The 27,916-nt window shown below is 32.2% G+C and overlaps 1 protein-coding gene across 1 annotated transcript in view; it reads right to left on the bottom strand.

Moving 5' to 3' along the window:
* Positions 1 to 9,782: 9,782 nt before the first annotated feature.
* crppa (CDP-L-ribitol pyrophosphorylase A) overlaps positions 9,783 to 27,916 on the bottom strand; it is a 61,598-nt gene continuing 43,464 nt past the window's right edge. Inside the window, exon 10 of the mRNA XM_056473218.1 lies at positions 9,783 to 10,003. Within this exon, the coding sequence (XP_056329193.1) occupies positions 9,899 to 10,003 (105 nt within the window). The 3' untranslated portion in view covers positions 9,783 to 9,898. The remainder of the gene's footprint in view (positions 10,004 to 27,916) is intronic.

Below are 27,916 nucleotides of genomic sequence, written 5' to 3'. Positions count from 1 at the left end.
TGATTAGCTACAGAACACACAGCTTTTGTCCAATCACTTATCGCCTAATTAACCTAACCTGTCTATTTAATCGAATTAATCCTAACATTATAAGCCTTCTGAGTGCCTTTTAAGTGCACATTTAAAATGCACTTTAAGGTGTATACTAGTACCTTGCAAAATAATTCTTAAAATACCCAGGTAGCAAAGATTTCTGGCCCAGATTTGGCATAAAGGCATAGCAGGCATTTGTCCAGCACTGGCATTCAGCATTTAGGGTCAAACATGGCCCAGGTTTGGCAGAGGTGGCACCATCTTTAAGGCAGCACAAAAGACTTGGACCAGATATCAAATGTAGTATTTGGACCAGATGTTAAAAAATTATATGTGGGCCACGAAAGTTTGGCTTATCTTGACCGACATTTAAAATACAGTCAAATGTTTTTACATTTACATAATTACCTATTTTTGAGTAAAATAAAAATTCTACCAATCAGGTCGCTTCGAGAAAAAGCACAGACATAAAGCGAAATGGTTCATGGGTTTATTAAATTCACTGCAGTCTTGATCAACTTATCAGGCCCAGTTCAGTCCCAGTAATGGGTTATTAACTTGGTTGAGACTTGGCACAGATATGGTCCATGTTTGGCCCTTGTATAGAAGCCAGACTTGGTCCAATCATGTACTGTAATTCACTGCAGCATGTGGGTCAAGCAAAAGCTGATTGTGTGTGCCAGAGCTGGGCCAGAGAAATTTTGCTATGTTGGTATTATGTACTGTAATCAGTGGTACTGTGCGCTGACAAATAGCACCGATGTGTTCACGGCAACCTGAGTTCAAATCCCGGTTCAAGGTCCTTTGCCGAACCTTCCCCTCTTTGTTCCCAATGCTTTCCTGTCTGAAATCTCTACTGTTCTATCATAATAAAGGTGAAAAACCACCAAAAAATTATTATTAAAAAAAATAAAAAGTGTTTCGATATATAAAACTCATGATGGCGTCACATTTGGTCTTGAACTGTAGACATGAAAAGAATCACAGCAGGCAGTCTTTTTAAAAAATCTGAGAAGAAAACACAAAACTATAGTATTTCAGTAATATTTCAAAGGGAAAAGGGGTATCTTTTGGACAAATTGGTCATCCAAAACTTTCAGATTCCTGTTAAAATAACTGGATTTTCTCTGCAAAAGGCGGCAATAAACATGTCTGCGCTTTTACATGCTGATGCCTTCATCATTTTAAATCAGAGAAAACACTGAAACATGGGCAAAATAAATCCTGTGGCTTTACAAAATGACAACTTTATGTGTCAGGCATGAGAGGTGAATCTCAGGAGAGCTAAGCGAGGGTCTGTGTGATTAGACATGACGGAGGGGCTGAATTTGACTGATGTCCAGTCATTAATCATCTGTCCAGAACAGTAGGAGGTGATCAAGCAGAACACAAGGCATGTCCGAAGGAAGGTTCACCGCTCTTCATCACACACTGATACCTTTCATTTAGACACATCAAGAAAAAAGATAATTGACTTTTTTATGAAAACGTTATTATTATTGTATAGGGTAACATAAAAACTAGTAAACAAGTCTGTATTTACAGTAAGTAAACAAAACATAGTAATAGTTATTTTTTTTTAAACTTAATGTAGTTTTTCCTTGTGATTTAAAGCTGAATTTTGTTTTAGTGGATATTTGATACAAAATTTATATTTTTTATTATGATCCATGTTCTAAACTGGTTATGCAAAAATCACTTTTATAAGGGGCTTAAACAGGCGTGTGAAAACTGTGAATCTAATGCTAAAAATTAAAGAATTACTTTTTTTTATAACCACACTAGTATAAAAACAGTCTGCAGAAACACTTTGATTGACATTCTCCCTTTGTGCCTGTCAACAGAGAGAGAAAGCTAGTGATAATCTCTCCTTCATTAGCATAGACAGCCCTAAGTGAGAAGCAGCCACCCGCCACTAGAGTTCTCACCTGCTAAAGATTTTGTCAGTGACTAAGAGGCATTATAAATGTGGAGTTTTATGATGAACAACGAACAATATAATCTCCATAGGCTGCCTTTCTTTTGACATTCTCACTGTTTTGAATCTGCCATTTTGCTTATGCAAAGGCCTTTGTAGCTCCGCCCTCTATTGAAAAGAGCACAATCTCTTTAATTTACAGCAACAGTCACCAGAATGCCACAATTTGGATAAAATACTAAAAGGGGCAGCTTCAAAAAGTTTTTTTTTTTTTTTTAACATTGTGGTATTTTAAGCTGAAACATTACATACACTCTAGGGACATTATCAGAGACTTATTTGACACCTTGTAAAAAAGGGCTGTAATAAGCCCCCTTTAATATTTTTGTGTAAACGGCAACAATTTTTTCAGGATTCTTAAAATATATAAAAAAAAACAATGTTAACAATTAAAGGTGATGTATTTACACGTTCCATGCACTTAATATAGTAATTACAATGAATTGTGCATAATTGCTGCAATCTATCAGTATTACTGCAATCTATAATAATCTATCTATCTATCTATCTATCTATCTATCTATCTATCTATCTATCTATCTATCTTATCTATCTATCTATCTATCTATCTATCTATCTATCTATCTATCTATCTATCTATCTATCTATAATGAAGGCCAGCGACGTGCTATGCAAGGAAACCTCACTCCTTTGAGGTTGGGTGCAGTAGGACCGGTAAATTACATGTGGGGGCTCGTCCGGGATGGGAGTGAGGTTTAGGGGGTAAGTGTAACGGAGGCCAGCTAGCAATTGCTATGCAGGTAACCTCACTCCTCTGACCTCTAAAGGTGCTCTAGTAACAAACACTAGAGGCCAAGTCTTTGGCCTCCTTGTTAGAGCAACTGACTCCCATGCAAAGAATCACTGGTTCGATCCAACTCAGTCTGAGTTGGGTGCTATAAGACCGGTAGATTACATTTCTATCTATTGCACAGAGTCACCTCTTTCCTTTTATAGTTCTTTTTAACATCATGAAATGCTTCATAATGTATAAACATTATAATATCATTTATTGATGAATGGGTACCTGATTTGTTGTCTGGAAAGTCCAGTAAAGTCCATCTGTCCATTCATCCATCTAAAGGCCTGCAAATGCTCCAGTGCATGCTGTTATTAACACAAATAGGTACACATCAAATAATAATAATAATAATAATAATAATAATAATAATAATGCAATACAATAAAAAATAAGTTATTAGCAAATTACTAACCAAAAAAATAAATGGAAGTCAGGTTTGGAGGATTTCTTTTCCTATTAAACAGTTGCTCAAAACATGAGGAAAGAATTCAGGCTGTACAGGAAAAGACAAGTCAGAAAAATCTGCAAGCAAACCATAAGAAACTGATAAAACAGAGTCATGGATGGAGCAAACCCTGCCGTAAGCTCCCTCCACATGTATTTTACATGCTGCAGCTCCACCAGAGGAAAACCAGTGAAACTCTCATGCATAAATATGGCGAGGGTTTACTGGACTGTTTCACAGCTGCTCCTGGTTAGTGGTTTTCTCAGAACGCTTCACACGAACCAGCAAATGAACATGAATCATATTGTCTAAAACTAAGCCAGACGTGCCATTGTACTCAGAGGGTGATCGTGTGAATGCGGGTAAACTACATCAATCAAACACACGAGAAATCAGGCGGATAAAATCAATATTATATTTGTCAGCAATACATCATTCAAGAACTTCATCAAATTGCCAGCAAGAAAGCTCTGTCTTCAGAAGTCAAAGTTATTAGCCCTCCTGTGAAATTTGTATATATTTTTTCCAAATATTTCCCAAGTGATGTTTAACAAAGCAACGAAAATGTTCTAATGGAGAAAGTCTTCATTCTTTCATTTTCTTTTTGGCTTAGTGCCTTTGTTAATCAGGGGTCGGCCACAGTGGAATGAACCACCAACTTATCCAGCATATGTTTTTACACAGCAGATGCCCTTCCAGCCACAACCCAACACTGGGAAAAACCCAAACACTCTTGGATTCTCACACATACACTACTACCAATTTAGCTTATTTAATTCACATATACTACATGTCTTTGGATTGTGGGGGAAACCAGAGCAGAGAAAGTCTTATTTCTTTTAATTTGGCTGGGGGAAAAACATATATATATACCACACACACACACAAACACACATACATATGCATTATATATATGTATGCATTATTCTATATATATATATATCTATATATATATATATATATATATATATATCTAATATATATATATATATATATATATATATATACACATTATATATATAGACAATACAATATATACACATACATACACACACATCACATACACCACACACCAATCTCGAGTAGCAGTGTGATATGCTTCCTTACCATTATAATATATATCTATATATACTTACCAGCATGTTTTCACGCAGCATATATATATATATATATAATATATTAGATATATATAATATATATATATATATATATATATATATACATATATATATACATATATATATACACATACAATGACACACACACACCACACACCCCACACACACACACACACACACACACACACACACACACACACACACACACACCACACACACACACACACACACAATTCTCGAGTAGCAGTGTGATATGGCTGTATATCAGCACTGCTGGTATATCCCATATGATATACAGCCATATACGAGTGTGATTTTGCATTTATACAACAGTTTGATGGCTCAATCGTGTATATAAAAAGGAAAATCAAACATGTAGAGTCTACAAACCCTTTTGTATTACTTTCTTCTGCCATTCATTCACATCTGCAGCTGATGTCAGAACAGCAGAAGCTGTTACTAATTCACCAACGTCACTTAGAGCTAGTGTTTAATGATTCTCCTGCATAATGTCTAAATTGATGACAAAACATTTTGTTGACAATATAAGATTATAAGGCTGAACGTGACATGAAATGCCATCAGTCTACACGGATATCTCCTTACATAATTACAGTCTACAGTATTTCGCTGTTGCAATCGGGATATCACAATAATTAACCACGTAAAAAGCAGTGCAAATTACTACCTGCTGTTGTGTTTGCGATAAGGAAAAACGCTAAACACATGCGGGTATTTATTCTTTCTTTCTGCCAACACAAGAAAGACACAACACACCACACTCAATACACTACAATTAAATGGTATAAATACAGCACTACAACATACAAGAGAGAGAGAGATCGGCTTAGAATATCACTTAATAGTTTAATAATGATTTGATCAGCTGTAGTTATAAATTACGCAGTTTTAATCTTCTAAGGGCTTATTATGCAGTCCTGTTGCCATCTTGTGGATAGACAACATCAACCGCCTTAATATACTAAGTATAACAGGCTAATGGCCACCGAAGCACTGTCTCTAAAATTATAAATATTTTTAAATAGCCACTGTCCTTTTAAATAAACTGCACAGTTGCAATCTAAACAACTACATTTGCGCCTAAAAAAGTCTCAAAAGTACATTGTTGCCCAAGAGCAGCAATATTTGTCAAACTCTAGCGTGTCCTCTGCATGTTGCTGTATGTGGGCGAAGTAATAAACAAGGGTGAAGAGGCTGGTCGAGTGCTGTTAATGGCAGAATATCACACTACGGCCAATCAGATTCAAGAACCAGACAGAACTGTTGTATAGTTTATTATATATATATATATATATATATATATTATATATATTATATATATATATATATATAATATATATATATATATATATATATATATATATATATACAGTATAAATATACACACACACACACACACACACAATAACATTTGCATTATCTGTAATAAAACATGCAATTAGAAGTAAAGTTACATGCAGCTTTTGGAAGAATAAGAGACTTCAGAAAATTGGCAAAACAAATAAATATAGAACTTGCTCTGGACATCATCCAGAAATATTGATATAGTCAGTTCCACTTTGTCCATGTAATCATATTAAACAGGACAGAGAATGTAAACCTGATCCTCACACTCTTAAGTCTTTCCAGAAACGACCATGACATGTTGCTGAACATCTGAAAGGTTAATCCATCTCAGTCAAAACCTCAAGCTTCACACAGAGAGACGCTCTCAGTGTCCCGCTGACACTCAAAAAAAAACCTCACACTCACCTTCACATGTGTACAAGTGCTGAACAGAATGTGGAACAAATTAAACCACTACTAAAAAAAGTGTGAAAAGTTATGCAAGAGAAGGTGACAGAAACTGTTTTAATGGATGAAAAACTAAAAGTAAAAAAAAAAAAAAAAGTGAAAATAATTGTAAGAAAAGGCAGCATCAAAAAAAAAACTCTGAAACAGTAAAAAACTCGAACAAGGTATATATACAGGAATCAGAGGGTGAAATTCAATACCTTTTAAGACCTTTTGTGAGACTCTTTTATACATTTCAAGACCTCGTCACCACTTTGGGTTTCAACCAGTAATATTGGCAACATTTTAAGTTACAGTATATTTACTAAATACTGCTTGTAAGACACTAATCCTACACTAAAATATTATTCATATTCTGAATGTTATAACATTGTATCAAAAAATCAAAAATGTATCATTGAATCAAAAATGCTAGAAAATGTGAGGCCTTGTAAAATAGTATTTAAGACTTTTTAAGGGCCCTAAATTTCTCTAAATTGATTTATCAACTTTTAAAAAATCTGAACCAAGCTACAAACAAAACTGAAACAGGAAAAACTCAAATGTCAGCATCAACTAAAAGAAAAGCTGAAACAGTAAAAAAAAAAAAAAAAAACCCTAGAAAAGGCAGCATCAAGTCAGAAAAAAAAACCTTAAACAGTAAAAACACCCATAGAAAAGACAGCATAAAGTAAGAAAAATAAATGAAATGATAAAAAAACCTCAAAAAAAGACAGCATCAGGTTGGGGGAAAAAAAATAAACAAAAAACTTCAAATGAAAGCTAGCATCAAGTAAAAAAACCTGAAACTCAAAGACAACATCAAGTTAGGAAAAAATTAAACAATAAAAAAGAAAAAGTCAGCAACAAGTCAGAAAAAACTGAATAAATGGAATCAAGTGAGAAATATTTAAGATTGTCAACCAGTCATGAAGTAGAAACTGAAATGACAAAAACAAGCTCCTGAATGGTTTGCCTGTAGAAGAGCCAAAACGCTGCAGGAAGTGACTTTAACAACCCACTACAATTATTGCACACTCATTGAAGAGGAAGCACAAGGCCATAATCAATTATCAATCTGCGGTGAACACAGCAGAAACAGTCAGGACGCAAATTTGGGGTTCCAGTCTGGGATCCAGTTTTTTTTTTTTCAGACTGGAGTTACACTATAAAAACAGCCACATTTTATAAAATGTGGTCACCAGGGCAGTTACAGATGATTGGCTGTAAAGCTGCTTCATTGTACAAATTGGAAAGCCAATGATATGAATAAAGAGACAGGTAACAATTTAAAGTGCCATTTTTTGCAGTGATGACACATAGAAGAACCATTTTGAGCTCACCAAAAAACCTTTTAGTTAACAGTTCTTCACAGAACCCTTTTTTTCTAAGTGCAAAGGACATTTTACCAATCCACAGAAATGTTTATACACTACAAAGAAGCTTTCGTGGATTGAAAAGCGCAAGATTAACAGCATGTATATAAGAAACATTTATGATAACATTTGTTTTAATATTAGAAGGAAGAAATATGTGGAGAAACATGTTTTTTTTTACAGAATTACAAGTGTGCATAATTGTATTAATAGTTTGGAGCGGAATACTGTTGCTCACTAATCATGCAATCATTTGATTACACTACAGTTAAAACAGTTATATGTGAAATATATTACAAAATTAAATATTTTATTTTTAAAAATGTATTTAAGCATTTTAATGTAACTTAAAATAAAGATATTTATACATAAGGCGCATTTAGGATGCGTTACAACTTGTAGCTGATTAATCTAGACTAAAAATGAATAATTCATATCATTACAATTCTATTATTGGTTTAATCCAAAGCTAAAGGTAAATAAAAATGGCTTTTATGGCATATATTTTGGCATATTTTCTACTTGAAAGAACGTTTGAGTATTATGACCAGTTGGTCTCACCTTTAGAGCCATGTTTTTGGCTTGTTTAGATATCTTTAGTCTGTGTTGCATTCATATTTCAATCAAATTCACATCTTAGTCATATTTCAGTAGACTGAGACCAAAATGTGGATGGATATTCCACAAATGTTGATTTATTAACTCATCAATTGTTTTTTGTTTATTTTATGCCAAATAAATGCTTACAATTAGTCTACTCAAGGTGTGAATTATACATTGAAGATAGGGGAGGTCAAATTGTTCTGTAATGTTAGTTTTCGCAGAGCAGGATTCAGTTAATTAAATATATGCTTTTTAAAAATAATTACATCTAATTTATGAATAAAATTATTTAAATATTTAGTGTTTTGAGGTATATTTAGAGTATTCTGAGCTACAGTAACCCCTTATTAGCTATTTCAGAGGTTTTAAGTTAAAACTATAAAAGCTATGCATCACATTTGGCTTTTTTTTAACTTTTAGGTTATATATAGAAACAAACACCTATTTTACAAGAGACGTGTCTTTTGAATACCTACAATACCTATCGGTGCTCTGATCTGTCGGTTTCAGACTGTTGAATGGTGGTTTTCTCGAATAGACTGATTGGCGAGAAAATTATGCATTCAAAATAGTATGAATCGTTATAGGGGTGGTCAAATGTATTTTTATATTATCTATTATTTAAATTATCATTAATATACAGATCAGAAAACTGATCAGAACCCCCCCCCCCCCACCCCCCCTATTGAGGATCAATAGTTAATTACACTGGCTACTCTACGCAAACCCCCCTGTAATTCACACCCTGCAATTACTATGCTTTTAAAATGACTATAATATCATCAGAAGATTACATAATAAAACAGAAATCAGGCTCTGTATTATAACGTGGTCCTTTAATTTTTCCCTCAAGTTTACAAAATAAATATGTAATATAAATTAAAACTAAATACACTTTATATTAATTATATTACGTGGTTGCTAAATACTAAACGTTGTGTATTTAAAGATCAGACAATCTGCTTCACGTGCTAAAAATAAGTACCGCTATAAGTTAACACATTTAAAATGTAAACTAAAAGAAAATTCACTTCAAGTACGTGATGCACAACAGCACATTTTCATACCCCGCCACAAGATGGCGGCATTTCATTAAATATAGAGACCATTTCAGTGTCAGACCTTTAACTTGTACCAGAACCTAAGCTACTTTATTTAATAATATAGAAAATTCAGCCAAATTAACCAAGACTTTTAGCTCAATAAACTCCTGATTAGCTGCTTATATATAGTAAGTTAGTTGGGTTTAGGTATTGGGTAGAATAAGGGATGTAAAATAAGATCATTACTTTATAATTGCTTATAAACAGTTAATATCTTTTATATAACATGCATGTAATAAGTCAGTAGTAAAAAGTGTGAACTGGGTCTTAAACTAAAGGGTTACTAAAGTATTATAAGGGAAATTAGGCCTTTAATATCTTGTTATTCAAACAATAAGGATCAATAAATGAAATAAGCTAAATCAGAGCAATAACTTTGTTTGTTTTATTTAAACAACATTCATTTTTTGCATACAAAGATGGATCAAAGATTAAGTGTAGTGTTTGTGATTGCGCAATAACATAAACTAGCTTGCATTTGAAACTGCCTTACCTTGAAATCTAAAGAAACACAATCAAGCTTTCACTCTGACCTCACCACCATCACTCACAGTCTGTTGTTATTTCATACTGAAAAGGCTGGATATCTATGAGATGTTGTTTCAGTGCTGATATGGTGAGCTGCTGTGTTTGCATCTGCTGGTCTTCAGACATGAAGCATCTGTCCCGTGAGAACCCCGTTTCTGTCTCTGATGAGGACGAGCGTGATCTGACTGAGTCTCTCCAGTGATCTCTGCCACTGCTCCAGCTCCTGAACACACACACAATAGTATTTTATGATTACAAATTTCATGAAATGTTATTCATTTCTATTTAAATTCCACTTCAGTTATTTAGTTATGTTTTGTTTTGTTTTCACTGTACACAGAGTAAATCTATCATTACGTTTTCTATTTTGCATAGCTATTTTTTATATTTAATATTAGTTCATATTTTCTACAGCAATTTTCTTTGTTACTTTAGATTTTTTTATTCCATAATTTCTTTTTTTATTGATAATCTTTTTTTAAGGTCACAGGATAGTCATATCCTGCTTAATGGAAATACTTTATTGCATTTTGTACTGTGTATGACCAATAAAATTTGAATTTGGATATAATTTTTATACTGGATAGACTGTATATATATCAATCATTAGATTTTTAACTGCTCAATGAGCCGTGCAAGAGCTTTTAATTAGTTATTTACAATCGAAGTCAAAATGATTAGCCAATCTGTGAATTTGTTTTTCTTTTATCAACCATTTCCCAAATGATGTTTAACAGAGCAAGGAATTTTTCAAAGTATTTCCTTTGAAATAACTCAGGCGCTAATAACTCAGGAGGGCTAATAATTCTGACTTCAACTGTATATTTCCTTGTACACCAACCCTACCCTAAACCCAACCCTCACACAACACAAAACACTTACATTTCAAAATACATCATCCTGTATGATTTATGAGCTGGAAAAAAAAACTAAAATTACCAGAAAAAGATGACTGGTATTCGCACACCAGAAGAGACATTTTGCTACTCATAGTAAGGCAGACACGTAAAAATGCACAAACAATCACATGAATAAACCTACTTGAATACATAAACATATGTGCTCAAACTGTCTGATGTGTTTAGCACTTTGTTTTTTTTTTTCTTTCATCAGCAGACGTAACATTCTTGGCGATTCACTGGCCGTGATATTTGGCAGTCCAAAGAAGAAAAAAACTGCAGGCCTCCTAATGTGCTCATGGGGTTTCAGGTTTTGTTTTCATATCTTTTGACTAGGATTTTGGTGTCTATTCTCTTAATGTATTTCTTATGGTTTTGTATTAGCGACTAACTATTGAACATCTCCTGGTTTTCTCATTTTTTATAAAATTCTGTTAAGACAGAAAATCAGCCCCTTTCAGAAGAATATCTTGGTTGCTGTTAGCAAGTAGAAATATGTTCCTAAGTAACTGATATGCAAGTCATTTTAATTTAAATATTTTAACATTGCAATGTAAAAAAAAAAAAGAAAAAAATTAAATAAATAATTAAATGAAGGATTAAATGAATGAATAAATAAAAAAATAAAAAATGTAACTTAAAATGTGATGCTTGTGGTATGGGATAAAGTATTTGAAATATTTTCAAATTAAATATTTTTTTATATTAATTAAATATTTATATTCAATATAATTACATAAATTGATACATATATTGTATTTATAACAATGTATATTGTTTGGCTTGTATAGTGCACTGTTTGGCTTCAGTCGCTAATGGTATCTTGAAACCAAGTTGAATTAATTATAAGTATTTATAATTTACTACATATAGCATGTCAAACTCAAAAACAAATAAAATTTGCAGCTTTAAAGACAAAAACATTTATGCATAATATGTACAAATGTTTACAAAATATTTACAAAATAACCTAACAATTTAATGTCTTTATTATGTCTTTTACAACAAATAAAACCAACCATTTACAAAAAGGTAATTTTTATTAAATAAATTCAATAAATGCTATATCTTTTCCTGTTATGCGTTCACTTACGCTCAAAAAATATTTTTGCTGCTTGTTCTTGAGTTTTTTGGAGCACAACTTCACTTTTTTTTATGTTCAATCCACTTAAATTTGTAAAAACAATTAAGTTAACTTAATCGATTTGTGTTAGGACAATATGAAGGAATTGTGTGAAACCCAGCATTTTTTACAGTGTGTATGGATACACAAGTATACAACGCTTATAATAATGGGTGTAGCTATACAATATATCATTTCAGTATTGATATCGCAATGTGCGAGTCTGCAATAGTCACATCGCAGACATCTTTAATGTACTATAGTTATGATTATAGTTGACGAGACATTACAGTTACAACATAGTGGAGTAATTTCAAAGTTTAACTTTCGAGTGAAAGTTTATTATTTGCCTGTGTTTTTAAGGCCTGCATGTAAGAATTTGCAGCAAACTTGAGCCACTTGGGCACCATAAATTAAATATTTGTAGCTTAAGGGTTAATTGAACATTATATAATTACTTTATTGAAACTATACAGTAATAATATTATTATACAGTGATTCTTTAATTTCTGCTTCTGAGTACTGTTTGACTCCCCAGAAAATAATAAATGATTGTTTATTTGCATATTTTGTACTTAACTACGTCTATCATCTTTTAAATGATATTTGATGCAGATACGCTCTCCTACAGAATCAACTGTATCTCTGTTCAGAATCATCAAGTGATCTAAAATTATGAATTCTTTACAAGCTATTCAAGTCATCTGGCGAAATTGCAGTTATATAGCAATATATATAAATGAAAATATTGCAAGTTTTTCCAATATCGTGCAGCCCTACTATACACAGTTTACCACTTTTTAAATCCATAAGTGTAAAAATAACCCATATTTTGCCCAGATAAACACCACACAAGTCAATGTATATGCTGGAAAAACAAGCCAATTTCAGAAACAAAACAAGTCCATGATTAATAGCATACTGCGCCTGATATTAAGCAGCTGCAGAGTACACAATGCTTCATAATAATCCTCATTTGGAGTCAGTTTGAGAAAATAAAAAAGACCAAAAAGAAGAGGAGGCTTCCTGTTGTTCCTAGCGTAATACAGTCACTATTCTTTTTCTTAATTATGTGTATGAAACTCTACACAAATAGCCAAAACATCTGCAAGCGGTCGACCTGAAATCCAGCTATAATTCACAGACAGACAGACAGATTTCACACACAATTCGACGTTAGCAAAAGCGTTTCTAGCACAAATTCCTCTATCGGTGTATCATCAGATAACACGCCGCCTGTTTGTTTGGTCAGGAAATGAAGAACAAATGTCCTCGACAACCTGATTGCCACCCACATTTGAAACACAAAATGCAGCGTGTTTGTGGAGTGTTTACAAACGCAGAAAGACGAAAAGCTGGCCTACTTGACCGCAGCTAATGACAGCATTACTCATGTGGCCTGTTTGGTTGCTAGTGGGACACGACAGTCCTGTTGGGAAAGTAAAATATGGGTATTTTTCTCTTGTGAACAGAAGATCACCAACAGGATCAAAGGTTTTTTTTAAAGTCTCATGTTTTCTATGAGTATAGCAGAATGTGACTCGCTTTAATAGGAAAGCAGTGGATCAACAAGTTATGTCTTGGCAGGATCCACTCAAGAATAAAATATCGCAGTGACACATGTGGGGAAAAACAAGAAAATAATAGTGTTGAACTTGAGTCAACACAATGAATTAATGTTTGTCTTACTCTGAAGTGTGTTACAGTGCATTAAAGAACAATTCATCAAAAATCAGATGCTAAGCTTGTGTACAATTGAAGATGAAATGATAATAATAAATTGTTATTATTATTATTATTATTATTATTATTATTATAAATTATGTGTAACTCGTTTCCCAAGTGCTGTTTAATGAAAAGATATTTTCAACAAATATTTCAACAAAATTTTTAACTAATAACTGATTTCTGTTGTCTTTGCCATGTATAGTATATTGTAAAATATGCTGTATATTATAATGTAAAACACAATTATTTAGTTTGACTACAAATTGTATTGAGATTACATATATATATACATATATATATATAAATATATATATACATACATATATATATATATATATATATATATATATATATATATATATATATATATATATATACACACACATACATCTATATATATACACATACATCTATATATATATATATATATATATATATATATATATATATATATATATATATATATATATATACATACATATATATACATACATATATATACATACATACATACACACACGCACGCACGCACACACGCAAGAACGCAGAATAAGAATAATGAGAAATCGACGAGTCATTACTGGACAGGCAGATATTGCTACATCACCCATTTTGATCCTGCCCCAATTATGATTTTAAACCTGGAAGATGAAATTAGCTGACAAAAGCTCAAAATTATCCAATTTTGTCCACAATTAAAGCTAACAGGTTCTAATGTTGGCTTAATTGAGGCTTTACACACAAAAATCTGTAACAATTTTAAAAAAAGTACTCGAAGGTTTCTTGAACCTTTAATGCAAATCCATTTAGAACCACTGGTTTGGTAAACAAAGTAGTCTGTCACATAATACTGATAATATAATAACTAAAATATAACAATTATTGGTAATAATAATTGGTAATATTAAAAAGTTTGCATAAGTAAATAAATAGATTGAATCATGGGCTTAAAAATCTGTGAATTTCCGGGCATGCAAATTCAGTGTGTCTAGTTATCAGCCCCCTGGCAAGTAAACCCCTTTCATTTACTCACCAATGGCATTTTACTCATATTTAGCACTTCACAAATGTTAATTTGACACCTTAGATATATATTTGATGACATGGTGGTCCTAATAAGTGTTTAAAGCTTTTTGGCAATAAAAAGAATGTATTTACACTTCTGAAAGTCTCAAAATGTTCAAAGAAACAATTAAATGATTAAATCTACTGCAGCTAAAAATAACTGAAGGTAACTGACGTTTAATCACACTAATTTGTCATAATATTACATCATTTTTCCACTGCTGACTGCAGACGTTTTACTAATGAGCTCTGTTCTGACTCCATGTCATGGCCAACACTTATGGAACAGGAAATTTGACACTTGGAATTTTAATTTCTTGAAGTCTCGGATGGAACGGCTCTTCTTTTGTGACTGTAGGGATTTTCCAAGAGTTCCAGTGTCTTTTCCAGGCTTTTATGGGATGGATAAAACATTTAGAAGAGCCTCAGGCCAGCAAGATTCACCTTTCTTTAAAGAAATGGATGAGACTGAGACGCTGTTTACAACACATATAACTTTCTTCCCAAGCCAACAGATCAAAGCTCTTTTAATAGACAATAAAAGTAATCTCCCATTATCGTAATAGCACAATGGCAATCAAATACAATAGATCAATTAGGTCATTCAAGAAAGCTCTGTTTGTGGAAAAAAAGAGCACAAAACAACAACGGAGAGGAAAAGAGCCAATGGTTGTATTGTTACAATGGTAATTTAGTAGAAACAGACAGGTCAAAAATCAAAGACAGCAGACATGTGTCCTCTCTTTCTTTCCATTGTAAAATCTCTTCTTTTCCTACATTTGTTCCCCATAATGATGGTCCTGTTGGTGGAAAACTCTTCCAACGATGTAAAATAATTTTTAAAAAGGCCATTCAAACTCATTTTAACCTGAAATTGGCAGAACTGATGAAGTTCTCACTACTTGGCCTTGGGTTTCCCCATGAGAGGCACTTGAGCTTTGGATGTCTTCTCGAACACTTAAATGTTTGTGAAATCTATTTTGTATTTATATTATTTAGTTATAAATATATTTAAAAGACAAAAGTATTTTTGAAATACAGCTGCAAACAGAAATTTATAGGGTTCGGGTGGTTTGAGGCCTTTAAGCACACATGTAAAAAGTTATTTTTTAATATCCAGCAATCGTGTAACCACCTAAATCAGTGATGAAATAGACATTTTAGCCATTTCAGGCCAGTTCTCTCTAAAAATAAAAGTTCCAAAAGGGGTTTTTGTATTACAATATTTAACAATTAACAAAATAAACAAAAAAGTATTACAATAGATAGATAAAGCATTTTAGTTAACCCTTTATCGGGTGAAGGATTATATATATATATATAATTTTTCTGTTAAAAAAGTTTAAAAGTCTTGTAATAATCTCCATTTACACTCAAGGTGTTTTCTAATGAGCATTTCAATGAGTGTCCATAAAGGGTTAAGCGAATGAACAGTTTGAACCCTTTTTTGTTATTTATTGAATAATTTAATGATCTCCAGAACATTTAGACTTTTAAACAACCTTTTGTGGAATAAAAAGGTTCCATGGATTGTGTGTGCGCTCACCCATAGGTGGGAAAAGTACTGAACACATCACAATTTTTCTCAGTAAACATGTTTCTAAAGGTGTCGTTGACTTGAAATTTTCCTCGTATGCTTATAACAACCAAAGAAATCCATATACTATGTAAAGAAAACAAACCTAATTAGTTTACAAATTAAGTTATGCATAATAAAATGAAATGACGCAGGGAAAAGTATTGAACACAAGAAGAAGGGGAGGTGTAGAAAGGCAGTGAAAGCCCAGACAGCAGCTGAAATATTTCAGTAGTTATTCAGAAACCCTCTGCCCTTCATCATTGTAAATTATTATTAGCTGCTTCAGTCCAACATCTACATTATCAGGATGATGAAGATGAATCCAGGGTGGACATTTCAGCAAGACAATGATCCAAAACACAGCCAAGCAAACTCTCAAATGCTTTCAGAGAAAGAAAATCAAGCTGTAGAATGGCACAGCCAATCACCTGACTTTAATCCAATAGAGAATGCAAATGAAAGCTCAGATTTGATAGACGAGACCCACAGAACCATCACGATTTTTATACTCTGTTGAAGTCTGTGAAAAACTCACACTGTGCAATTCATGCTCTTTTATTCTCCATATGAGAGGCGTCTTTAAGGTACCATCACCAAAAAAAGCCTTTTATATAAAGAATTAAATAAATTTCAGTAGTTTATTACTTTCTCCTTGTATCATTTCATTGTTAATGCACATAACTCATTTTTTAGATTTGGTTTTATTTTATTTTTATGTTTGTATTGTTTGGTGTTTTTTTTTTAATCTGATTCAATTCCATATCAACAGCTCCTTTAGAAATATTATTCTATATTTAGAAATATTATACATATTTGTAACAGTGTGAATTTCAAAAAATTTTTTTAAAAATTACAAGCAAATGTTTCTGCTGTCCATGTGTAAAATTCTAACGTGTTTTGATAATTACTGATCTAACCAGTTAAGTCAAAAATTTAGGGACAATATGCAAAATCTTTTAAAATAAAATACATATATAATGAACAATTCGATGGACATCTAAATAGAATAACTGTTTAAAACGAGGGAATCTGACATAAGTGTTTGGATATCAATGAAACATTGTGCGATATAAAATGCATGAATTGTGATGGCGCCCCAGTTGAATTATTCCATCTTTCTCATAGAACCCTGGGTCCATGAGTTTCACATGAGTTTTATTCAATTGCCATTATCCTTGTCTAATAGGAGCTCAAATTTCATTTCATTATTTAATGGACGACATGTTTTTCTAGACATGCTAGTGCCTTAATAGATATAATAGTACACCTAGTAGAGTCTTTGTTTCAGTACTTGAACCATTAGGAGCAGTGCCATTGTATGTATCTTATTTACAACACAGGTTCATTGGAAATACACTACAGGGTAGAGGCAAACAACTCTTTTTGCTTTTCACACTAAAAATATTGACAGCGAAATAATAGCAACAGATAAAGGTTTTTAGAGATAGATAGATACAATTTGTAATCGATAAAGTTTGCAGCACATTTTTATCTCCATATGGACAGCTTTTCTGACATGGTCAGTTTACTTAGTAGCTTACCTATACAGTGTTGTAATGCAGGTCACTTGGTTTGAGTCACGCAAAGAATGATTCCTCAAAAAAGAAAAGCAAATGTAAAATATTTTTGAAAGAATGTAGACAGCACCCCATTGTGGATTTGTTATTTGAAATGTTCAATAAAACGTACCCAGAGCAACACACTTGACATTTTGCAAATTTGTATGCTGAGGTACTAATTTCCAACGAGCCTGGATTTGTTATTGTTCATTAATCACAAAAAAATACACAAAACCAATATTCTTGCACGTTTTTCCCCTCAGTTCAGACTTGTAAAGTGCTAAGATGACAGCTTGCAAAGCAGCAGACCACACAGCGAGCCGTTCACTAACTGTCCTTGAAAAAAACAGCATATGCAGACAGAGTTTCCAGCAGCTCACATCAGCGGCCCTTTGAAGACGAGCCTCGGCAATGAGGACTTTAACAATGACAATTTGCACCCTTCAGTCTTTTTCTTTCCAGACAGAAAGTAAATCTTACTCCACTACAGACTTGCCATCAGCTCTCCATAATGACCTTCGTGAAGGCTTTGAAAGCCTGAACTGGAAAGAAAAAGCCAGTACAGCACTGAAGCCAGATCAATAGGACAAGTACTAGACTTTTACTAGCGACACTTTAAGCCAAAGTGAATTTCAAGGTGTACGTTTTTAAACAGTAATTTGATATTAAGGAAAGTCTGAAGTTGAAGTCCACCACAAGGAGTCAGGAGAAAGGTTTTTACTAAAAGATGGGTTAGTTCACACAAAAATTACAATTCTGTCATTTATTCTCACTTCTAAAATCATACAATTATGAGGGTATATATACAGAATACAAATAAAAATATTTGTAATTAAATCTTAGATGTTTCTGTTCCTCCATTGAAAGTTCATTCAACCAAAACTCTGATGCTTCAAGTAGTTTTTTCAAGACAAGTTCGCTTTTTATGGTGAACACATTTGATGTAAGCTTTTATTCGCATATAAGCATTGATCAGCAGACATAAACAGAAGCTCAACCAAACCTGCTTTACATGTGGAAACAAACCTCATCGAAAACCCTCAAACAAGTCATGTGCCATACAAGAAATAACCTCATTGGTTCTCACATCAAGCAAATTTGCTTAAGTTTCTATGATGCTGGAAACATTGTTAGCTCATCAGTTATTATATTGGTTTAAGCTGTGTTTATACTACATTGTAAATCATTGCTCCCAAGTTTGCCACCTTGTGGATAAACTATTTAATGCATAGGTCTCAAACTCAATTCCTGGAGGGCCGCAGCTCTGCACAGTTTTGCTCCAACCCTGATCAAACACAGCTGATCCAACTAATGAAGGTGTTCATGACTCTTTTGAACACCTCCATTATTTAAATCAGCTGAGTTTGATAGGGTTGAAGCAAAACTGTGCAGAACTGCGGTCCTCCAGGATTCGAGTTTGAGATCTATGATTTAATGCAAAACAATTAGCAAAATTCATGTCCTGTTCCAAAACACTGCTAACAATTGTTACCAAATTGGTGGGCCAATTGAAGTGAAGTACAGCTTGCATTGGTAGCTTTTATAGTGTGCATGTACTGTAAAAACGTTTTATTTTATTTTATTCTAATCTTTATGTATAAATTGTTTTCTTCGCTGTAAATCTATTATGAAAATGTATCTAAATTTATGCAACGGAAACTACAAGGACACACTCTCTGTCACATAAACAAGGCAGGCGCACATCAGTCTTTTATTTTTAAATACTTTATTTTATTATTATTTGTTTTTTGTTTAAGTTTTTGCTTCTAAAATACATACACGAGTTAAACAAGTTTGAATGTAGGAATAGAACACATTTCAAAGGTAAATGTGTTACATAAAGAACTTGAGTAGGTATATTAAATGAAAATAAAGGCAATTATTTTCAGAGTAAGATTAACACGTTTTTTTTTTTTTTTTTTAAATGGTTTCTTCACTGTAAATCAAAGAGGCATCAGTAAAATGAGGTGCTGGATCAGATTTCAGAGGTGGCGGATGCGGTTCCGGCTTGTTCCGGCACAAATTAAGCCCTTTAGGTCACAATTCATGCTATTAAATACTGGTTTATTGCATGCCTATTATTAAGATATTACTAACAACTGTTCATTAGTAGTTATAAAGTATTACCTTATTCTGTATCCCTAATCCTACCCCAAACCTAAACCCAACTTCTATCTCACTAACTACTAATAAACTGCTAATTGGTATTAATCTAGTAGTGTTAGTTAATTGTTTGTCAATATCGTGAATTGTTACCTAAACTAAAGTGTTGCCATTTTTTATTTATTTATTTAGATAATTTTTTTATTTCTGTTAATATGACATTATGAAATGGTAACGTTTTATTTTAATATACAATTCAGAATAATAACAAACCATTAACTAAGGCTATTAGCTCAATAATATATACGAACAAGCTGCTTATTAAAAGTTAGTAACGTAATAACTGCCTTTTGGTAATGGCGATTTGGTGATGTGGAAAAAGATCCCACTTTATAAGTACTAAAAACTGTTAAATCTTAATAACAGGCAGGTTATAAGCCACTTGTTAATGGTGTGAATTGTGCCAAACTAAAGCATTACCTATGAAATATCTTTTTTTGGTTCAATCTTCTAAATAAGAAATGAAACCTGCAATAGATGTTGGTAAATGACTAATGAGTAAAGTATTGAGTCTTTTGTCCACTCATGCAGTTGATTCATTCAGAAAGACAACACTGTGTGATGATTGGAGATGCACTTCTGCTGTGGATGTAAAATTGTTAATAGCCAAGTTATGAGCTAACAGACAACATTGTGTCTAAAGTATTACAGCACATTATGTGTTATGATTTTAAAAACGGTAATAGAAAACATTTATTTAGGAAATATGCTAATGGAAATGTTTAAAAAGGTGTCTACTGGAGGAATTTTACAATATTTACAATTAACCTAATTAAAAGATTGTATATGACTAATTTTAGTGCTGTTGTTATTTGTATGGTTTTTTTTGTACAATGAATGTTTATTAAGAAACCGATGATTGCATGTTATATATTGCATACTTAGTATATGTTTTGCCATGAATATAGCCAATGCTGATAATATACTGTAGCATTAATAAATAAATAAATCAAAATGAATGTGTGATGCTTAGCTCTATCATATTATAAATATTTGAGAGAAAAAACTCATCCATGACATTTCTTGAATATTGGGGTACATAATGCATCAAATTCACAATGTGTAAATCAATATGTCCTGTCCTGCCACTACAATCTATGACAAAATTGAGTCCCTCAAAAAAACACACAGTATTATATTTCTCACCCGAACCGTACATTCCTTTTGGTAAATTATAATAGCGTCAGTGTCTGAATGTCTCACTGGACGGCCGATCACGCGACAGCAGCCAGAGGCACAGAGTCTGACAGAGACTGAGATCTGATACTGAGCTGAACTCTGAAACTCAATCTAGAGGGACATCTTTAATAGTAGAGCAACTCAGAGAATAACCGCAGGTCAAGAGGGACTCTCGGAAAGACTATGATTGAACTGGGTAACCCCTGTTTTTGGATCGGACAGTAGCAGCCAAGACAAAGTATGACAAAGTATTTGGATCAATTCTATGGCAACAATTTCTAAGTGAAATGTATTTTATATAAATTAGTTAACATGAACTAAGAAACAAAAACACTTGTAAAGCATTTTAATTGTAATGTTAGATTTAATGTCAAGATAATATAATATAATAATTAATACATTATTATTATTAAATAATATCCGATTGTATTTGTTAATATTTTCTAATAAATCTGTGCTAAGAAAAACTACCAAAAAATATTTGAACAATTTTTTTTTATTAAATAATTATTAATAATTTAATTTTAATTATTATTATAATTAATTATTAATAATTAAATTTTATTAATAATTAACAGAAATTAATAAATACTGTCACATTAATAAAAAAATTAAGACCAAACTAAATGAATAGTGTATTGTTTATGAAATATAATAATAAGTACTCACTCACTCATACTGCCCCTAATAAAATAATGAATTACTACATATATTTACACATTAATAAAATTAAACTAGGGCTCTTTTTTAACTGTCTAGGTGCAAAGTCTAAAGCACATGGCGCAAAAGCATTAAGGGAGTGTCAGAATCCACTTTTGCTATTTTAAGGACAGAAAAATATAGCTTGCTTATTCTCTTAATGAGTTCTGGGTGTGTTTTGATTATAAAGTGCATTAAACCAATCAGAGTCTCATCTCCCATTCCCTGTAAAAGTCAGTTGCATCGCGCCATGCCGAATAACCCTCCTTTATTCAGCCTCTTTGCTTTACTCCTTTACTTTCGTGGATAGGAAACTGTGTTGTACGCACACAACTGAAGACATCCATTAGCCTACATATTTAATTTCATTTTGTTTCAAAACTATTTCTAAATTCAGTTTTTTCAGCAAATGAATAAATGAACGGTGATGCATGGTAATGCATACAGTATGTCAAAACTTGTTTTTATTAAAACAAATATAAATATGCATATAATAAATAATACTGCTAATAACAATGGCATTATACAAATGCAATTTTTCAAGACAAAATTTTAATTCTTTATTTTTTTTCATATGTAAAGATATTTGTGTATTGCTGCGCATCCTGTGTGTAAGCAATGTGTAAGCGTTTGGACCAGCATAGGTGCATAACTAACACGCTCTGCACTGAACTTTAGACCAACTTTCAGTTGGTTAATGGCGTTGTATATTTCAGTTCCTCAAAATAGCAACGCGCCAACAATGCATCCTAACACACCTCCTTTATAAATTTGAAAATTAGGGTTGTGCTAATCTGAAAATAGCAACCTTTGCGGGCCTTATTGCGCCGGGTGTATGATAGATGAAGTGTCCCTAAAAGAAGTGTCTCTATTTTTTTAAATATCATATCATTGGTGATTTGTATAAGTTCCGCCTTCTCGTGGCCGTGAACACAAAAAAACTCGCATCTAAAACGTAAAACAGAATGTGCCCTACGTAATGTTTTTCACATTCGCAAAAATGTAGACAGCGCCCTCTTGTGGATTTGTCATCTGAAACATCCAACAAAACATAGAGTAACGTATTTTACATCTTACACATTTTATGCAAATAATTACTGACACTTGAATTCATGTTTAAACTATGCTTAGTAAAATGTTTATATAAACTATCATTCTAGAATGCACATTTATAAGAAAAACATGGTCCAATTAAGTCCTAAAATTCATAAACATTTTAGAAAAAGAAAAAATACATATTAAAAAAATAATATTTAGAAGAAAAATCTAAATAGAATTTCTATAATAAATTCAGTTTTTTCTCCTTTTTTGTTTTGATGATTTTTTGACAATATCAAAATTAAGATATAACACTTTAATTGTTAAAAAATGGCCAAGACCTCAAAGGTCACCAACACTTTATACTGTACTACTATTAATGCATATTTAATTCTAAGTTAGATAACCATTTACATAATTACTCTGATTTAATACTCGGTAAAAAGAAGTGCACCATATTCATGGAAAGTGTCAAAAAAGAGCCAGCGACTGACTAACTCCACACAATTAACCTAAAGTGCAGTAAATGTCAGTTTAATAATGAACGTCAAACTGCTTTTGAATGATGAATGAAATGGTACATTGGCTTATAGTTTTAGGCACACTTGACAGCTGCTAATCTCCTCCATTGCCAGTTTATTCTTGGAAAAGCAGAAGCCAGAGGCCAAAGATGATTCGCTTCAGTGACTTTACAAACGTAACACCAGCACAAACACAGATTTGTGGGATTATAGTGTCCTCGCCTCGACCTCCTCATCTTCATTCACTCTCACCTCAAATGAACAGGATCTGAGTGTCATTAAACTCTTTCCCTCAAACAGAGCGGCACATCCACACTCTTATTGAATCAGGAACTGCTCAAATAAACAAGTCAAGATACACTGAAAGAAAATCCAGGTAACAATGGACGGTTTCCGCCATGCAGTTTGGAGGAGAAAGCAATCAACAGTATAGTGTACAGTCTATATTAAGACACAAGAAGTCTTCGTGGGGTTTTTAGGTACAGACATGAAGTTACATGTTGAATTTCGGACCCTTTACAATCCTGTTTAATAATTATCTGTGTTTCAAACATATTCCTAAAATTATTTTTTTTTTTTTATAGAAAATATTACAGATTTTTGTTTTGTTTTATTTGGTCAGGGTTTGCAATAGATTTAGGTAACATCTGTAAATTGTAATCAATTTATGTGTGTGTGTGTTTCTTGTGTTCAGGATTTGGGGTGGATTTTGGTCTCTTTAGGTATCTGGATATCCAATAACTATTAATTAATTAATTAAAAGATGTTTATTTATTTTCAGAGTTGGGAATAATTTAGTTTATGTCTGTATATCAAAACTATTTTCAGGGTTTGAGATGATATATTGAACGGTAGCGAATTATTATAAAAAAATAAAATAAAAAAAATAAAATATATATATATTTAGTTTTATTCTTTCAGGGTTTGAGATTTTATTTTAATCAATATGTGTGTGTGTGTGTGTGTGTGTGTGTGTGTGTGTGTGTGTGTGTGTGTGTGTGTGTGTGTGTGTTTCTTGTTTCAGGATTTGGAGTGGATTTTGCTATCTTTAAGTATCTGAGTATCCGCATACTGATTATTCTTTTTTTTTTTTATTAAATTTTTTTTTAGGGTTTGGAATAATTTAGTTCATATCTGTATATCAAAAGTATTTTATCTCTATATTCAGGGTTTGTGATGAATTTTTTTAATGACAGCAAATTTTTATTGGAATTATTACATATACGGTTGGAGTCAGAATTATTAGCCCCCCAAATGATGTTTAACAGAGCAAGGACATTTCACAGAATGTCTGATAATATTTTTTCTTCTGGAGAAAATCTTATTTGTTTTATTTCGGCTAGAATAAAAGCAGTTTTAAATTTTTTAAAAACCATTTTAATGTCAATATTATTAGCCCCTTTAAGCTATATCATTTTTCGATAGTCTACAGAACAAACCATTGTTATACAATAACTTGCCTAATTACCCTAACCTGGCTAGTTAACCTAATTAACCTAGTTAAGCCTTTAAATGTCACTTTAAGCTGTATAGAAGTGTCTTGAAAAAAATCTAGTAAAATATTATTTACTGTCATCATGGCAAAGATAAAATAAATCAGTTATTAGAGATGAGTTATTAAAACTATGATGTTTAGAAATGTGTTGAAAAAATCTTCTCTCTGTTAAACAAAAATTGGGAAAAAAATAAACAGGAGGCTAATAATTCTCACTTCAACTGTATATTTTTGTTTTGTTTTATTCTTTCAGGGTTCGGGATATAATTTGGTTAACATCTGTATTTTTTAATCAATGTGTCTGTGTGTGTGTGTGTGTGTGTGTGTGTGTGTGTGTGTGTGTGTGTGTGTGTGTGTGTGTGTGTGTTTCCTGTTTTAATGATTTTGGGTAAATTTGGGTGTCTAAGCATCTGAATGTCCAAATACTATTTATTAATTTGTTTCTATTAATACATTTATTTATTTATTTCACTTATTTTTTCAGGGTTTGGAATAATTGGGTTAGTATCTGTATAACAATAGTTTTTTTATTTCCATTTCTATTTTCAGGGTTTGAGATGAAATTTTTGCACAACTGCAAATTATTATTATGAAATTATCATTTTGTTTTACTTCACTTTTTCATGGTTTAGGATAGATTCATTTAACACTAGTATCGGAATACAAAAAACATGTTTTTAATTAATTAATTTATTTATTTATTTGTTTATTTATTATTATTATTATCATCATTATTTTGTTAATAATATCACTAAGTATTTGGATACAAAAAGATTACTCTATTTTACTGTAATTCTTGTTTTCAGGATTTGGGGTGGATTTTTGGTATCTGAACATCCAAATACTTTTGATTAACTTTTTTAAAGTAGTTTTTTTTTTCAGGGTTTGTAATAATTTGGTTAGTATCTGTATAACAAACGTTTTTTTTATTTTTATTTTTCAATTTTTTTATTTTACTGTATTTCTTGTTTGCATGGTTTGGGGTGGATTTTGGTCTCCAAGTATCTGAATATTCAAATAATACTAATTATTAATAATAATAAAAAATAATAATAATAAATAAAAAAAGTTTCTTTATTTTCAGAGTTTAGAATAATTTGGTTATTTTCTGTATATCAAAAGTTTTTTATTTCTATTTCTATATTCAGGGTTTGGGATGCGATTTTTGTACAACAGCAAACTATTATTATTATGAAAAGGTTTCGTTTTTCTTTATTATTTTTTTACATGGTGTAAGATAGATTTGAACACAAGTATCAGAATACAAAAAGTCTATTTTAATTAATTCATGTATTATTATCATCACTATTTTATTAATAATATTACTAAGTATTTGAAAATAAAAAAATTACTCTGTTTTACTGTATTTCTTGTTTTCAGGATTTTGGTGGATTTTGGTGTCAGTAATTATCTGAATATCCAAATACTACTTTATATACTATATTATGTTATTCATTCTTTTTTTTTTTTGGCTTAGTCCCTTTATTAATCAGGGGTTGCCACAGCGGAAGGAACCACCAACTTAACCAGCATATGTTTTACGGAGTGGATGCCCTTCCAGCTGCAACCCATCACTGGGAAACATCCATACACACTCATTTACACACACACTACAGACAATTTAGCTTGCCCAATTCACTTATAGGGGAGAACATGCAGTAGACAAACCAGAGCACCCGGAGTAAATTCATGCAAATTCCCCACAGAAATGCCATCTGACCCAGCCAAGGCTAGAACCAGCGACCTTCTTGCTGTGAGTCGATCGTGCTACCCACTGCGCCCACTGTATTGTATTGTTTTGTTTAACTTTTTTATATATTTATTTTTGTTCTCAATGAATCTCACCTCATATGAACAGGATGATCATGTTATTATCTCTTCCTCTCAAACCGGGCGGCACATCCACGCTCCTATTGAATCAAGAATGGCTCAAATAAACAAGTCAAGGTACACTGAAAGAAAATCTAAGAAATAATAATGAACCCTTTCCGTCGTGCGGTTTACGAGGAGAAAGCAACATCTCATGAACTTTCTTTCTGAATCCCCCCCTTTTTTGTTTCGCCTGGAGCCTAAACCTACCACATTCACAGGAACGAGGCGAAGAAAATACAGGAAGCTTTTGTTTCCATACCTGTGAATGCTGCTCTATTTCAACAAGTCTGAGGGAGCGATATCTGTGTTTGTACTCGACCTGGCGACAGATTTGTTCCTAAACAATGACAGACCACAATGCGTTCTTACGCTGACAGATCCACTGAAAATGCTGAAATATGTCAAGGCCCTCATGTAGAAGTCAAACATCCGTTGGTAACAACAAAAACCTCTCATAACGCTTGTGACACGGGAGCGGGAGATCAGCTTGGGTCATGTATGTTATTTCCTTACGCCATTTAGGATTCGACATCAACATTTCTCCTTTCTAGCACCCGCACCTCGTCCTGATGTATTAGGAACAAGCCTTATCAGGTAAATATTTCACCTTGAACACACACACGCAAAAAGGATGGTAGGCATTTGTTACTGAACTGTCCAAACAAGAATTTCCATAGACTAAACATTCATTTGCTGATGAGTACAGGTGAGAGTGAGAAACTGGAGTCATTTGGTTAACTGGAGGAAAACAAGGCACTCTGTGATTGAGGATTTCTTGTACTGTTTATACAGATACTACATAAATACCCATATGCCCCTGTACAGGTACACCTCCCTCTGTATGTACTAATAACAAAAAAACTAGATAATTTAGGCCAGATAATTTAGTACAGATGAAGATTTTTTGGATACAGGATGTAAAAACGAATAAAATAAAATAAAATAAAATAAAATAAAATAAAATAAAATAAAATAAAATAAAATAAAATAAAATAAAATAAAATAAAATAAAATAAAATAAAATAAAATAAAATAAAATAAAATAAAATACAAATTAAATTAAATTAAAAATTATAGTTTGGGATAAATATTGTCAGTATATGATTAAGAAAATCTATATTTTAATTAATTATTTTGAACATTTTAAGGTTGTACTTATTTATTTATTAGTTTGTTTATTTATGAGTTTGTTTATTTGCTAATACTATTATTATAT

This window comes from Danio aesculapii, chromosome 15 (genome assembly GCF_903798145.1).
Source record: "Danio aesculapii chromosome 15, fDanAes4.1, whole genome shotgun sequence".
NCBI classification, from domain to species: Eukaryota; Metazoa; Chordata; class Actinopteri; order Cypriniformes; family Danionidae; genus Danio; species Danio aesculapii.
This window is presented reverse-complemented; position numbering and strand designations above follow the sequence as displayed.